Source organism: Phoxinus phoxinus, assembly GCF_949152265.1.
Source record: "Phoxinus phoxinus genome assembly, chromosome: 15".
NCBI classification, from domain to species: Eukaryota; Metazoa; Chordata; class Actinopteri; order Cypriniformes; family Leuciscidae; genus Phoxinus; species Phoxinus phoxinus.
The window spans coordinates 3,207,278-3,223,705 of record NC_136890.1 but is presented as its reverse complement, the minus strand read 5'-3'; the positions used below and the strand labels follow the sequence as shown (position 1 = coordinate 3,223,705).

Here is a 16,428-nt window from a genome sequence, read left to right as displayed (position 1 = left end):
CAAACCGAACATCCCGGTCCACTGCTCACAGAAATTGTGCTATCCCGAAAAGATCCTCTGCCTTTGCACAGAAAGCCTTTTCATTTAAAACCATTAAACAATGGAATCAACTTCCAGACAGTCTAAAGTTGTCTGTAGATCTGAATAATTTCTCTCGAAACTTAAAGAAAGACATCCTCGATAACCAGCAGTGTCAGCATCAGCACACTTAAGGTCTACAAATGTAATATTGAAGTACATTTTTTTTATTATGTTGTACATATTTTAGGCTGTGATGTTTTTTTGGTTAGTTTTTCATTTAAACATCTAGTTTTAAATGATCATTGTTTAACTAACATTGCATGTGTTTGTTAGTGCTACTGACAGTTATTTGCAATGTAATGTTTTAATATTGTGTGCACCTGCCCGGGGACTGCAGATGGAAAATAGCATTAGCTAACTCTGGTACAAAACATCTCTTCGTAAGATTAATGCATTTTGTACATTGTCCCTGACAAATAAACGAATTAAATTAAAATAAATAAAAGGTAAAAAAAAAAAAATGTGCTGCTGATTAAAATGCTAAATTTGGATATTACATTGTGGAAGTTCCATAACGAACACCATGTTCAAACATAAGGGTGTCCATCAGTACACGTGGCACCAGGACAGCCTAGGTCGTAGGTCGATGATCGACTTTGTGGTCGTTTCATCTGACCTGCGGCCGTATGTTTTGGACACTCGGGTAAAGAGAGGGGCGGAGCTGTCAACTGATCACCACCTGGTGGTGAGTTGGATCCGATGGCGGAAGAGGAAGCTGGACAGACTCGGCAGACCCAAGCGTACTGTAAGGGTCTGCTGGGAACGTTTGGCCGAGTCTCCTGTCAGAGAGATCTTCAACTCCCACCTCCGGCGGAGCTTCGACCGGATCCCGAGGGAGGCTGGAGATATTGAGTCCGAATGGACCATGTTCTCCACCTCCATTGTCGAAGCGGCCGCTCGGAGCTGTGGTCGTAAGGTCTCCGGTGCCTGTCGAGGCGGCAATCCCCGAACCCGGTGGTGGACACCGGAAGTAAAGGATGCCGTCAAGCTGAAGAAGGAGTCCTATCGGGCCTGGTTGGCTTGTGGGACTCCTGAGGCAGCTGACGGGTACCGGCAGGCCAAGCGAACTGCAGCCCGGGTGGTTGTGGAGGCAAAAACTCGGGCCTGGGAGGAGTTCGGTGAGGCCATGGAAAAGGACTATCGGCTGGCCTCGAAGAGATTCTGGCAAACCGTCCGGCGCCTCAGGCGAGGAAAGCAGTGCCCTACCACCGCTGTTTACAGTGGAGGTGGGCAGCTGTTGACCTCAACTGGGGATGTCGTCGGACGGTGGAAGGAATACTTCGAGGATCTCCTCAATCCCGCCGCCACGTCTTCCATTGAGGAAGCAGAGGCTGAGGGCTCAGGGGTGGACTCGTCCATCACCCAAGCTGAAGTCACCGAGGTAGTCAAGAAACTCCTCGGTGGCAAGGCGCCGGGGGTGGATGAGATCCGCCCCGAGTACCTCAAGTCTCTGGATGTTGTGGGGCTGTCTTGGTTGACACGCCTCTGCAGCATCGCGTGGCGGTCGGGGACAGTGCCTCTGGGATGGCAGACCGGGGTGGTGGTCCCTCTTTTTAAGAAGGGGGACCGGAGGGTGTGTTCCAACTACAGGGGGATCAAACTTCTCAGCCTCCCTGGGAAAGTCTATGCCAGGGTACTGGAGAGGAGATTACGGCCGATAGTAGAACCTCGGATTCAGGAGGAACAGTGCGGTTTTCGTCCGGGCCGTGGAACACTGGACCAGCTCTATACCCTCTACAGGGTGCTGGAGGGTTCATGGGAGTTTGCCCAACCAATCCACATGTGCTTTGTGGATTTGGAGAAGGCATTCGACTGTGTCCCTCGTGGCGGCCTGTGGAGGGTGCTCCGGGAGTATGGGGTCCGGGGTCCTTTGTTAAGGGCTGTCCGGTCCCTGTACGACCGAAGCAGGAGCTTGGTTCGCATTGCCGGCAGTAAGTCAGACTTCTTCCCAGTGCATGTTGGACTCCGGCAGGGCTGCCCTTTGTCGCCGGTTCTGTTCATAATTTTTATGGACAGAATTTCTAGGCGCAGCCAGGGGCCGGAGGGTGTCGGGTTTGGGAACAACACGATTTCGTCTCTGCTCTTTGCAGATGATGTTGTCGTGTTGGCCCCTTCAGACCAGGACCTCCAGCATGCACTGGGACGGTTTGCAGCCGAGTGTGAAGCGGCTGGGATGAGAATCAGCACCTCCAAATCCGAGGCCATGGTCCTCAGTCGGAAAAAGGTGGCTTGCCTACTTCAGGTTGGTGGAGAGTTCCTGCCTCAAGTGGAGGAGTTTAAGTATCTTGGGATTTTGTTCACGAGTGAGGGAAGGATGGAACGGGAGATTGACAGACGGATCGGTGCAGCTTCTGCAGTAATGCGGTCGATGTACCGGTCTGTCGTGGTGAAGAAAGAGCTGAGCCGCAAGGCGAAGCTCTCGATTTACCGGTCAATCTACGTTCCTACTCTCACCTATGGTCATGAGCTTTGGGTCATGACCGAAAGAACAAGATCCCGGATACAGGCGGCCGAAATGAGCTTTCTCCGCAGGGTGGCTGGGCGATCCCTTAGAGATAGGGTGAGGAGCTCGGTCACTCGGGAGGAGCTCAGAGTAGAGCCGCTGCTCCTCCACATCGAGAGGGGTCAGCTGAGGTGGCTCGGGCATCTGTTCCGGATGCCTCCTGGACGCCTTCCCGGGAAGGTGTTCCGGGCGCGTCCCACCGGGAGGAGACCCCGGGGAAGACCTAGGACACGCTGGAGAGACTATGTCTCCCGGCTGGCCTGGGAACGCCTCGGAGTCCCCCCGGAAGAGCTAGAGGAAGTGGCTAGGGAGAGGGAAGTCTGGGCATCTCTGCTTAGACTGCTGCCCCCGCGACCCGGCCCCGGATAAGCGGAAGAAGATGGATGGATGGATGGACATTGTGTGTGTAAATGAATAGGCTTGGACTTGGTGCTGGAAACCCAAAGCACAGGACAATAGAGACACCAGAATAACAATATTCATGATCCTGAAGCTGAAAATACAGATTATTATAGATGAATATGCTTGCGCTCAGTCACTGACTAGATATATTTAAAATAATGTAGGCCATTTTTACTGGTAACATAATATATTTGGCATTTTCACTATCAGGACCCACAAATATTCCCCCCATTGCATTATTAAACATTATATATGGTAGTTTAATGTAGTACTGACACTAAAACTACTATACAATATAGTGTTGTTACATTTAACATTTGAAGTTCAATAGGTTAAAGAGGGCTGATCATTGTGCTGTAAAACACACAAAACATACTATAAAAACTTCCTTGTAAGTCCAAGAAAAGATCTTATTGAAACCAAGCTGACTCATTTATTTCCTTGTGTTTTTATAACGTAATAGAGATCAGCAGAGTGAGTAAGAACTGCTTCATCATCACATTGTAAGTGCAGTGATAAGGACAGACAGGAGAATCACTCAATCTAAATCACTGCAATTAAAAATGACATTAAGGATCCCAAGGAATTAGAAGAGCGGCTGTTTATTTTCAATTATGTAAATGTCTAAGTAGAGTATTATTTGTTCTGTAACTGTTCATTTCACTGAGGATTATTTGGTAAACAAGCCACAATTTGTCTCAGGCTTTGCAAACAGAATCTTACAGAAAGATGATCCTGATAGTAATGCCGCAACATGTAAAAAACAATGTTAATTCTAATGTGTAATCTGTGATAAGATAATTTTGATACGCAAAGACTCGTGCACAGTCAGACGTTCTTAGTCACATAATCATTTAATGCTGTTTAAGCATCACTATGACCTGGTTTCACACACAAGCCTTAGATAGATTAAGTCAGGATTAGGCCTTAGTTAAATTAGGATATTTAAGTAGCTTTTATAAACGTGCCTTGGAAAAAACATTACTGTTGTGCATATGTCAATGCAAGTTGATTTCATAGTTAAGATTGCTCAAACATGCTTTTTAGTCTGAGAATAGAGGGTATGCGTGTGACGTCACCGTTGGCCGGAGTGACTGCGTTTACACACACCGAGTGGCAGAAACGCTGAGCGGCAGAAACGCCGAGCGGCAGAGACGCCGAGCGGCAGAGACGCCGAGCGGCAGAGACGCCGAGCGGCAGAGATTACGTCAATGCATAACCTCTATAGGCTTCAGAAACTGGACATAAATCAAGCAAGTGACTAAACCATCAAAACTGTTCCCCTTAGTAGAAAGGAAAATCATCCGTTACGAAAAGCACTTCCGTTCAGTGCAGCTCTCGCCAAAACCCCCATTATAATCAATGCTGCGGTTTACACTTCACAACAAATCTCTTATTTACATTGTGCTCGTTATAACTTATGATCATTGCATTCACGCTCCTAACAGACATGACTATGTGCAGGGCTACAGTCTCAGTGCTGCAACTTTTTATGCTTACTACAGTCAACACTCTTCACATTTATATAATCTTATCATCTGCTTCAAAAGGCAACCGTAGTAAAATGACTCACATGACAGCTTTAGGGTTCTTCAGCATGCAGGCTTTGGGCCCAAATGTGGTGACAGGGCTTGGTCCATGAAGTGACTGTGTCCTCCTTTAAAAGAACAGAAGATGACAAACATGACTATAGCATGGACCTCTAATTTTAAGTATTTAATATAGCTGCAGGCAGCGACAACGGGCCCAAGCACTGTGGTCCCATCGCAAATTGGTGGCTCTAGAAACACAATGCAAAGTGAGAACATGCATTTAAATGAAAGAGGACTATGTTTATATCTGTTGTTCTGTAAAATAAAAATAATGATAATGTATACAGTATTGCCCCAGTATACTAGTTATGAACTTTTAAAATGGTGCATTAAAGGATAATTCCGGTATTTAACACCTTGAGTCTGTATTGTAGTTTGTTTTGGATGAACAAGAGTGGTGGACAACATTTTTTTGACAATGGTTCCTCTCTCGAGTTTTTGACTATAAAAGAATTGGCCATGGACCCATTTAACATTGGAGTCAATGGGCATGTCCGAAAATGTCATTAAAACAACCTTTAACATTAGTTTTCAAAACTGTGCAACTCACCGAGTGATTAGTGATGTTAGTTGATGTTCCAGAAACAAAAAGTGTTGCGAAATACAGTTTCTGTCGTGTTTTATTCGTCATTTTGTAAAATCCCATTGAATTCTGTTGAAGGACTGAGTGCTCGTTAATATAAATGCGCTACCGGAAACAGAAACGGGGCTGTTTACATTTGGTCGATGTAACGTTAGTCTTTTTGCTCGCTTCCGTTTCTCATAAGGCTAGCGAGCAGAGCAACTGTGCTCCGGGAGAGTAAGCGAAATAAACAAACAAAACCTTCATTAACTGTTACTTGTAATATGAAGTTGAACTCGACTGAGACCGTGAGTGTCCCGCGAGACATAAACATCGGTTATCGCCATCAAGTGGTCGGGAGTGTGCTAACGCTTCAGATTCAAATATTGAGCGGAAGTTACACGGTTGTGAAGTGTCTGAAAAAATAGTTCCACTATAGCAAAATAAACGGATTGGAATCATATATTGCGATGATATATTGTTTAAAATCATCAACGAACACCACTAACCACTCGGTGAGTTTAACAGTTTTGTAAACGAACATTATTGGCTGTTTTAATGACATTTTCGGACATGGCCATTGACTCCAATGTTAAATGGGTCCATGGCCAATTCTTTTATAGTCAAAAACTCGAGAGAGGAACCATTGTCAAAAAAATGTTGTCCACCACTCTTGTTCATCCAAAACAAACTACAATATAGACTCAAGGTGTTAAATACCGGAATTATCTTTTAAGAAATGCCTGTTTCTTTTGTCTGTCTACTATTTGTATTACTTTGTGAAGCGACCTTGAAAGGCGCTATAAAAAATAAACATATAATTATTATTAAACTTTTGGAAGACTGCAGTGGTATATATGGTATATAGTGTGGGAAAGCAAAAAAAAAAAAAGAAGAAGCATCTTTCCCTTTACCCACATGACATTCAATATCACAGTACAGAACTAGTACACAATTTTGTAAAGCAGAAGTGTTGCAAGTGTGGAAAGACTGATGTAGTTGTGTAAACTATGTGGTAAGATAAGGCAATCCTGTGTTGGATGAAACTATATATACACAATTGGGGAGATCAGGCTACAGATCAGCTTCTTACCAGGAAACTCCTACTGAGAGAGACTGGCAGTGACAAGGAACTGTGATACATCATCCAAACAGGGGTTTCACTGTCATAGCTATAACTATGACAGTGTATTTCGGAAAGCTATTTTAATTTTTTTTAATAATTTTGCATAAAGTAATCAGTACAGGACTGTGTTTTTCCCCAATAAAACAGCACTAACACCTTCTCAACTGAATATATATATACGGTACTAACAGACAATACTAAGGCACTTCGAGTCTAAAGGCCCCCGATATACTTCCAGCGAAATTGAAGAATGATTTGCTGTGATGTCAAATCCACCCACTCCTTTTTTATTATCCCCATAAATCATAAACAACAAGCGATTCCAGATAAGCCCCGCCCATGACTGGTGACGATCTGCAATATAGAGTTTCTGTAGCTGTAAAGGCTCCTCTTCTGTTTTTGTTCACACCAAAATTGGGTGCAAATTTGACAAGCTATAATACATTATCTGTGGGGTATTTTTGCATAATAGTTCCCCTTTAACCCTTATCAAGCGCCCCCCTTTTTTTTAATAGACATGAAAATGCACATTCCGAACTAGAATGCTTTGGAATATAGATGTAAGATTGGTCTTTGTTTTTGAAAAAGTGAAATAAATTACGAAAGTAAAACAGAAAAAAAGTTATAGAAGTTTGAGTTTATGAAAATGTACAATGTAATTGTTTTTATTATTCATATTTTATATCAAATATATTTTTTCAAAACCTGGGTGACTCTAAAACTGCACAGAAATCAAAGCCAAAAATCTGAACAAGTTGTGTTTCAAATATTAGGTTGATATCTCAAAAAATAAGCGTTCAGTGAGATTTAGTTTGGGCGCAGTACCACACTTCTCCACTAGTGGACATTACTGCCCATATAAGGGCGCCTCCATTTCCATATGTTGTTTGAGTGATCTGAACCATTATTTTTTACAATTTCCATACAATTTATGAAGTGACATCCTATTCAGAAGTAGTGTTGGAAGTTTGGCAGATTTTGAAATGAATTCAACCTCTAAGAAACACAAAAGATCCCGTATGTGCATTATAGCTCGCCGCCACATCACTAATGCTGAATCTATTATTATTTTCTTTATATTTAAAACATTTTCAGACTTTTTTTTTAATTAATTAAATGGATGCGATCTTTTGAACTCTTGGCATGAAAACAAACTGAGGTTTCTACCATTCTTTCATGATTTTTCATGTTCATCACTATTTCAAAATAAAGGTCTGAACACGCCTTAGGAGTATGAACATATTCTTGTTGCAAATTGATAAATTACGGCTCCTCTGTCATTTATTTAGAAAATCAGCTTTCAAATGATATATAGTTTGTCTAGATTAGTTTAGGTTTAGTATAGGATATTACTGTTTTAAATATGTAATGGCGATGCCAATATAAGAGATTAAAAGTGCAGTGTAAGCGCCCTCTAATGATTTTTACAATGGAAATGAATTAAAAACTTAAAGGGCACCTATTATGGAATTTTGAAATGTACCTTTCATGTAGTGTGTAACATAGATCTAAGTGAACAAAAACATCCTGCAAAGTTTGAAATATGAAAGTGCACCGTATATAAAGTTATTGTCTTTCAAAAGTGAGAGTCGACTCTGAGTCATTTTTATGAATCGTTAGAAGACCGAAGCTTTTTCTCTGACTAGATGACGTCAACTTGTCAAGTTATTTGAATACGATACGCCCACTTATTGCGCTCCAAGGCCAGCAGGGAAACATCATGGCGACGAGACGCTGTGTTCTGAAGTGCGGCTCAAAAGCAAACTTTTTTCATCTGCCCAAGGAGGAGCATTTGAAGACTAAGTGGCTACAATTCACTATACCACAGAAGTATAGTCCGAGCCTTGTGCTTTGTTCGCGTCATTTTGAAGATAATTGCTTTTTAAATGCAATCAAACTTGGATTCGCGAGCTGGCTGATATTGAAGGAAGGTTCAGTTCCAAGTGTATTTGCATCAGCTTCCTCCTCCGTATCACAACCTGTAAGTGTTATTAATAATTGTTGCTTTTATGTTTTATGTAGCATGCTTAATAATTATTTAGTTTGTTGTGTAAGCACCGTTTAGCTTCTAGGTCTTCAATGGCAATTGTATTGAGATATGTGAAGTGTTTGTCGTTGTTTTCGGAGTTGTCTTAAAGAATAGAGTAATACCTCGTAGTAACGTAGCCTAACTGCATTTTTTTTTTTGTAAAAACGTTATGTTTATGCATCGGGCTAATGCAAACAAAGACTGATTGTGCTTTTACAATATGAACTCTGGGCTATGCTCGCTAACATAACATTAAATTCTTTATCTTATTTTTCGTTTTTTACTACAAACTATAAAGCAGTGGACTATAATCATTATTATAATACAATTTAATTGATAAAAGCATCATTGTACTCCGTGTTAAAAATAAGTATTATCTCTGTAAACACTGCTGGGTCATCTGACCCAATCAACGCAGATTTAGCATCGCGCAAAGGAGGGGTTTGGAAAAACGAGTCGTTGAACGAATCATTTGGGAGTCGGTGAGCAAATCAGGTAAAAATAAATGCATATTATACGAAAACAAAAGTGTTTTTTGTCATTGCATGCATGTAAAACTGTTGTTGGGGACTCCCACAACAACATTAGGAACATTTAAAATGTCATAATAGGTGCCCTTTAAGCTGAACAATGACTTTCTCCAGATCTGCTGTAAAGCCAAAACAATCTCTGTTGCTTTAATTTCCTATTATCACTGTAAAGCCTCTTTGAAACAATCTGTATTGTAAAAAGTGCTATATAAATAAAGGTGACTTGACTTGACCCACAGAAAGCAGAAGAACTGGCATATTGCCAAGGCACAATTTTTTTTCTTTTCGTTTTTTTTTTTTTTAAAGATGCAACTACCAGATTTATATAATTTCTTGAATTTAATTCCCCCAGAATAAAGTTATGTGTTTTTTGGGCATACAGATATGAGAATGAGTAATACATCATTCGAAACTGTAAAGGGTCTACTAATATTTGAAAATATTCTTGTGGCAAATTGATAAATTACGGCTCCTCTGTCATTTATTTTGAAAATCAGTCACCAAATATGTAAACTAGAGATTGTAAGCTTTCAAATGATATAGAGTTTGTCAAGATTAGTTTAGGTTTAGTATAGGATATTACTGTTTTAAATATGTAATGGCTTTGGGCCCACCGGTGGGCCGGTGACACTCTTTACCCTGACAGGCAGTCTTGTTATACCTGAACTTAGCAGAGCAATGTGCTGATGGCGTAGACATACTCCTGGTTTTAGTCCTGTTCCGGAACACCTTCCCGCGGAAAGGCTCCTCACTGCCATCACAGGCTGAGCAACACTTGGGAAAAGGCTCTGAGCTCGCGTCTGACTTCAGTGTCCATTTAGACTCGCCAGAAGTCTCCATCTGGATGGCAAAGTTAAAACAAAAAGACAAAATATGAGTGTCAGTTCACAAATGTGATCCTGGACCACAAACCCAGTCTGGAGGCGCACGGGTATATCTGTGGCAAACTATACAGTACATTGTACGGGTCAAAATTATTGATTTTTGTTTTATGCCAAAAATCATGAGGATATTAAGATCATGTTCCATGAAGATATTTAGTAAATTTCCTACCGTAAATATATAAAACATGTATTTCTGTGAGTGAATGCAGCACAATCGTGAACATAAATGCACAACTTTAAAGGAGATTTTCTCAATGTTTCAATTTTTCTGCTCCTCAGATTCCAGATTTACAATAGTTGTGTCTCGACAAAATATTGTCCTATCCTAACAAACCACACATCAATGGAAAGATTATTTATTCAGCGTTCAGATTATGTAAAAATCTCAATTAAAAAAAAATTACCCATTAAGGCCATTGCACACTGAGTCCGAAAGTCGCATCCGAAATTTTCGCACGTTCAAAAATAAATACGACCTCACGTTATGTCAATCACGCTTGCACACTGCCTCCGAAACTTTCGTCCGTTATAAAAAAAAATAGAAACGGGTTCGATTTTCTGCGTTTTTCGCATCCGTAACAAGCAGTTTGAATGGTGCTTTGACAATTCAGAGCCACCGAATCACGAATACGAAAAAACGCATACGAAAATTTCAGACTCAGTGTGCAATGGCCTTAAGACTGGTTTTGTGGTCCAGGGTCACAAATACACTGCATACACACAGAAACACACAGTCTCACAGTGCCACGTTTCTCCCAGACCTACACACTAACATGACACACGCTGCATTCAGAAAAACTAAACTAAACAACACTTAACAGAGAGTGTGTTCTGCATTCCTGCAATACAATGGCATGCATGTTGAAACTGTCACTAAGCAAGTTCTTAAGGTCAAAAAGTCAAATAGTTGCTCTCTTTGTGGCATTTTAAGTAAGTATTATTTTTTGATCTGGGAACACTTGCAGATTCGGGAAGCTTTCACACTGGACACGCTCGCTGTGGTCAGAGTCCGAGCACAATGGTGATACTATCGAACCCTGGTTTATTTGTGTTCATCTTACGTCATCGCAAACATGCACGGCACATGATAGAAAACATTTTGTTTTCTATTAATTTGGTGTTATTAAGCACGGCAGAGTGAACGACACTTGAGTTTGCAGTATGTGCGTCGGTCGCATGAAGGCAGACTCTTTTGTTATATCACAACTTCTTTCTTTTGTCAAATCAACTTAGATAATTGATGTGGTTCAGATAACACAGTATTTTGAGTTTATGTTGATTAAACCAATCTCCATTGTATTAACTAAAAGTTTTAAGTTCAATAAACTCAATTTTAAGGCAACCAGATAACTTATATGAGTGTGTATATATGAGTGTGTGTATATATGGTATACATGAGTGTGTTTGTGTATGTATCTGTACATGTATAGTGATGTTAACTTTGTCAGTTATATTTGGGATTATTGTGTTATGTGCAATATGGTACACCATTCTCAAACATCTCACACACCAAATACCCATCTTAAAACACTGTAAAAAATTATTGTTGGTTTAACTTAAAAAAGAAAGTTACCTCGTTGCCTTAAAAATTTGAGTTCATTGAAAGTAAAAAATTGAGTTAATGCAATGAAGGAGATTGTTTTAATCAATAGAAACTCAAAATATGATGTTATCTGAACTACATTAATTATCTAAGTTGATTTGACAAAATATAAAAAGTTGTGATTACAAATAATGAAAATATTTTTTTACAGTGAACGCTTGACTTCCAAAGCACCTTCATGCTGAGTCCTAGATTAAAAAGGTTTTACTTAAAAGGGGTACACTCTAAAAAATGCTGGGTTGTTTCAACCCAATTTTGGGTCAAATATGGACAAACCCAAATATTGGGTTAAAAATAATAATTTTTGAAATAACCCAGCATTTTTTAGAGTGTATAAAATAAAATGTGTTTAGTGGTATACATACCACAGTTTGCGAACCACTGTGGCTTACTTTACTCTATCTGTGATGGGTGGGGATAGTGAATGCTTGTGTGTGTGTGTGTGTGTGTGTGTGTGTGTGTGTGTGTGTGTGTGTGTGTGAGAATGTGAATGTGTGTGAGTGTTTTTATTTTATTTTATTTTTTTATGATTGTTTTTTTTATTTGGTTGCATCTACTCTGTTGTTTTGCTGTTCTAAGTTGTTTGGACATGATCCGGAGGACCCCCATTTTTGTGAGAGGTTTCATCTCATGGGGTTGATCCTCTAATAAATAAATGTTCATAAATAAACGTAGGGGAGAGCGGGGACAGTTGAAACACTTTTCAGATAATCGTCATTTTCTAAGATAAGGTTACAGATAGATTTTTTTTGTGTGTGTGTGATCAACAACTCACATATGTGTTCTCTTAGTATCATGTGTTATTCGGTACAAATATAGAATGATTCAAGTAAAAATTTACTTTGAACGGTAGTTGTGCTTTGTTTCAATCGTCCCGCCACGGATGAAACATAACAGTTTAAATGGCAACTATTCATCTAGGCCTAATGCTTGTTTTTATGAACAATACCTGACAAGTAACTTATGTACATATTGTTACAAACATATTTTGTCATTTATTTTAATTTAAAGGTTAATTTTAACCATTTTTTGTTCTATCGCCCAATAAACATATGGCGATAAGCCTATGCGTATTGTGTAATCTTTCTAATAGGCATTTTGACGAAGACAGACAATCCGTTTACAATTAATTTTCTTACATTTCTTCCTTGAGTCATATCGAGTGTTTACTAGTTGAATAGCCTTAACAACGGTTTTCCTATGACCAGATTTAACTGGCAGGAGGCGCTGTTACAACCGTCCCGACAGCGCCTCCCGACAGTTAAAGGAGAACTCCGGTCAATTTTAACATTGAGCTCAATTTTTAGTAAATTTGGAGTGCTGTCAATACAGAGAACAACGACAAAAATCGGTGTTGCCTACACCGTGTTATCCTATTTTTAAAATTTGCACCCTATTGACTTCAATGGGGCAAGTTTTAAACCTGCTTTTATCCTCTTAACATCCTTGATGTGTCATTACAAGTGCCCAGCCATGTTGAGTGATTCCTTAAGAGTGAACACAGTGAATCTGACTGCAGTAGATGTGAAAGATATTAATAAAAATGATGTTATATCAGCCAGCGCACAGACCTGTATTTACTTCCTGTTTTCGGTCGAAGTCCAAAGTAGTCGATTGTCGAGTTGACGCGCATAGGTTTAGTTACTTAGATCATGCGCGTGAACTCGACAATCGACTACTTTGGACTTCGACCGAAAACAGGAACTAAATACAGGTATTTGCGCTTGTTGAATTAACATAATTTTTATGAATATCTTTCACATCTCCTGCAGTCAGATTCACCGTGTTCACTCTGAAGGAATCACTCAACATGGCTGGGCACTTGTAATGACACATCAAGGATGTTAAGAGGATAAAAGCAGGTTTAAAACTTGCCCCATTGAAGTCAATAGGGTGCAAATTTTAAAAATAGGATAACACGGTGTAGGCAACACCGATTTTTGTCGTTGTTCTCTGTATTGACAGCACTCCAAATTTACAAAAAATTGAGCTCAATGTTAAAATTGACCGGAGTTCTCCTTTAAACCCGTTTTGCCCTTAAACTAAAAAACTTTGATATTGCAAACTTAAGGGTGTGTTTGAGTACTAATACACCTGCCGTATTGTCATTACAATGGTACATGAAACATTAAATACAACTTGTCAGTCAAAAAAAAGTACAGCACGAAAGAATTCACTTACAGCTTTCCGGCTCTAACTCCAAAACGCCATGACGTAAAGAAGAAATGTTTTCGCGGGTCTGGTAGGCATTGCGTGTTGAACGTGCTGACGAAATTTGATGTACATGACGTGAGTAGTTTTCAAGAAAATCTCAATGTTTCATCCGTCCCGCGTTTCAATCGTCCCGGCTCTCCCCTACTTTAAGTTGAGCCAACTATATTTACAGCGACGACTCGAGGTGGGAAGACGTGTTTACGCTGCCAGGTCGTCGAAGCAAGATGGCGGTGTACCTTCTCTTAATTTCTTAATTTAACTACACAAAAAACAGCAATAATTTGAAATTATATTTCTAAAAACATACAAAGAATGTGAATCAGGTTGTTTTTAAATATTTTTAATTAGTTTACTAAGCCACTGTAAAGTTTATCGTTACATATTATATTGTTATATTACAATGCTACTATATTTTGTAAAGGGAATTATCTGATTTTTGTTGTAAATAAAAAAGCCTGGCAATGTCACTGCTAAATATCTATATTGTGATATTCCATCACGTAATCGTAAAGATCAGGGCGTAAAGAAATTCCTGAGCTTCTCACTCGTATTGAGACTTGAACGCACCAACATTCATGCAAATTGGGCCACTTTCAAACTCAGACCACTTCACAGTAGCATGACAGCTTTCACATTACCAATTTTCTTATTTGTTCTGAAGACATTCCTCTTTAAACACAATAAGTATCAGCTGTTTGAAAAGTTACCCATATTTGGTTTTCGAACCATTGAAAATGGGTAAAATTGTACAATTTGAACATGGAGCCATATTGAGATCGCCATATCTATGAGAGTGAACCATATAAGGCCTTTAAAATGAAAATGACAAAAGAAAAGTTTATTAAGAATGAGATATCTTTAATATGTTTACAGGCACACTAACATAGCCTATTTATGGCACTCAAACGGGTAATATCCAAGCAATTCAATCTTCAACATTATTTGTTCTTCATATATTCCTCTTTAAAAGAAAAAAAAGCATCAGCTATATGCAAAGTGATCCACGTGTGGTTTTTGAGCTCTGAAAATGTGTATAATTTACTAATGGAGCCACATTGAGATCCCCATATCTCTTGAAATTAGCCATATTGTGCCTTAAAATATAAGATTACAAAAAAATTTTTTGTTAAGAATTACAATCTAAAAGGATATTAAGAGATTTTTATATTTCTTGAGTTACAAGCATGCAAACACAAGAAGTGCTTTTTCCCCATTTTTGAACTGTCACTGTTACGCAACAAAGATTGCTAAAGTCAGCAGATTGTACTAATAGACCAACCATTCTCTGTGTATAAATAAAGAAATTCTGCTGCCATCTTTCTTAAATGGGATTGTTCGGCCAAAAATTAATATTCTGTCATCATTTACACACCCTCAAGTTGTTCTAAACTTGTATGAGTTTCTTTCTTCTGTTGAACACATGAAGATGGAGGGAAGAATGTTGTTAACCAAACAGTAGTACATTAGTAATGAAAATATAATACTATGGAATTTAATTTTTAAAGTTAATTATGACAGAATTTTCATTTTTGGGTGACTGTCCCTTTAAGTAATGTTTACCCCACTGTAATTTAAGGGTAAAAACCCTCCAAATCTCAGGTGACAATGGTAATTTAGACCCCCTCTACAAAATAGTGAATTACTCAGTAAATATACATCCATGACATTTAATATTTTGTCTTTCTTCTTCATTTTTGATTTTATTTCACCAAAATAATGATCAAAATCAAGAATTTAAGCTGGTGAACTCTGGCTCTGGTTGAAATGACCCGGATTGACCCAATAGACTGAGCCTTCATTATACTATTACACAAAGCCTGAAAGTTTACACATTGATTGTCCTTTAGTGGAAAATCTTGTTTCTAAGCTTGTCTAGACAGCATTTTTCCTCGTTATCCGACTCAAAAACTACACAAACACCTGCGACGGCCACAATCATACACGAGCCACATTACGTTATCGTTATAAACGGTTCATTTTGACAGAAGAGTTATGAAATAAAAGTGCCGGTTTAATGAGTTAGCCGCTAATGAGAGTAACGTTAACACTACTGTACCTCACACAGGCTCGATCCCGATCCTTTCAAAACACAAACAACACAGCTGATGTTTAGCCCACTATAAGGCTAGCAATACAGCAGGCGTTATCCCCTGTGACTCTGGATGTAGAATATTAATACTTCCATCGCTATATGTTTCTGGACGGATAAAAGGCTAACAGGTTTTCAACACCAGTCTCTCTTCAGCTGTCATATATACACGAGTGAACACTTCCTCGAGATGACATCAAACCTCTGCGCCCATTGGCTCATTCTGAGGGGCGGAGCTTGGCTTGGCTAATGAATATTCATTACTTAAAGCGTATTTCACGAAGCATAAAGATTACTAATATTGTTTTTTTTAAATAATGTTATTCCCCCACGTTTGAGATGCTAAACCAAAGTTGTTGTTTTTTAATTGCTTGAATAAAAGAAAAAACGTGTTAATTAAATTATATATAATATATATAAGCCTATATAGCTACTCACTTAAAAATGTTGGGTTAAAAATAACCCAACATATTGACCCAATATGTGTAACCCAACGGTTGGGTTAAACAAATAACCCAACGTTTTTTAGTGTCTATAAGCATGTATAGTCTATAGGCTTATATATATTATATATAATTTAATTAACACGTTTTTTCTTTTATTCATATATATATATAGGCTATATATATATATATATATATATATATATATATATATATATATATAAGCCTATATATATATATATATATATATATATATATAGTGAAACTCAAAAAATTTGAATATGGTGCAAAAGTTCATTTATTTCAGTAATTCAACTTAAAAGGTGAAACAAATATATTATATAGACTCATTACATGCAAAGTGAGATAT

The 16,428-nt window shown here is 38.8% G+C and overlaps 1 protein-coding gene across 2 annotated transcripts in view; it reads right to left on the bottom strand.

Annotated features, from left to right (window-relative positions):
- Positions 1-15,854, bottom strand: part of nadka (NAD kinase a) — a 39,443-nt gene extending 23,589 nt beyond the window's left edge. Inside the window, exons 1-3 of one of the 2 annotated variants that reach the window (XM_079638372.1) lie at positions 15,583-15,854; positions 9,487-9,665; positions 4,560-4,643 (exon numbers count right to left, since the gene is read on the bottom strand). In XM_079638372.1, the coding sequence (XP_079494498.1) occupies positions 4,560-4,643; positions 9,487-9,665 (263 nt within the window). In that variant the 5' untranslated portion in view covers positions 15,583-15,854. The remainder of the gene's footprint in view (positions 1-4,559; positions 4,644-9,486; positions 9,666-15,582) is intronic. The other variant, XM_079638371.1, reaches the window with a different exon arrangement.
- Positions 15,855-16,428: the final 574 nt, after the last annotated feature.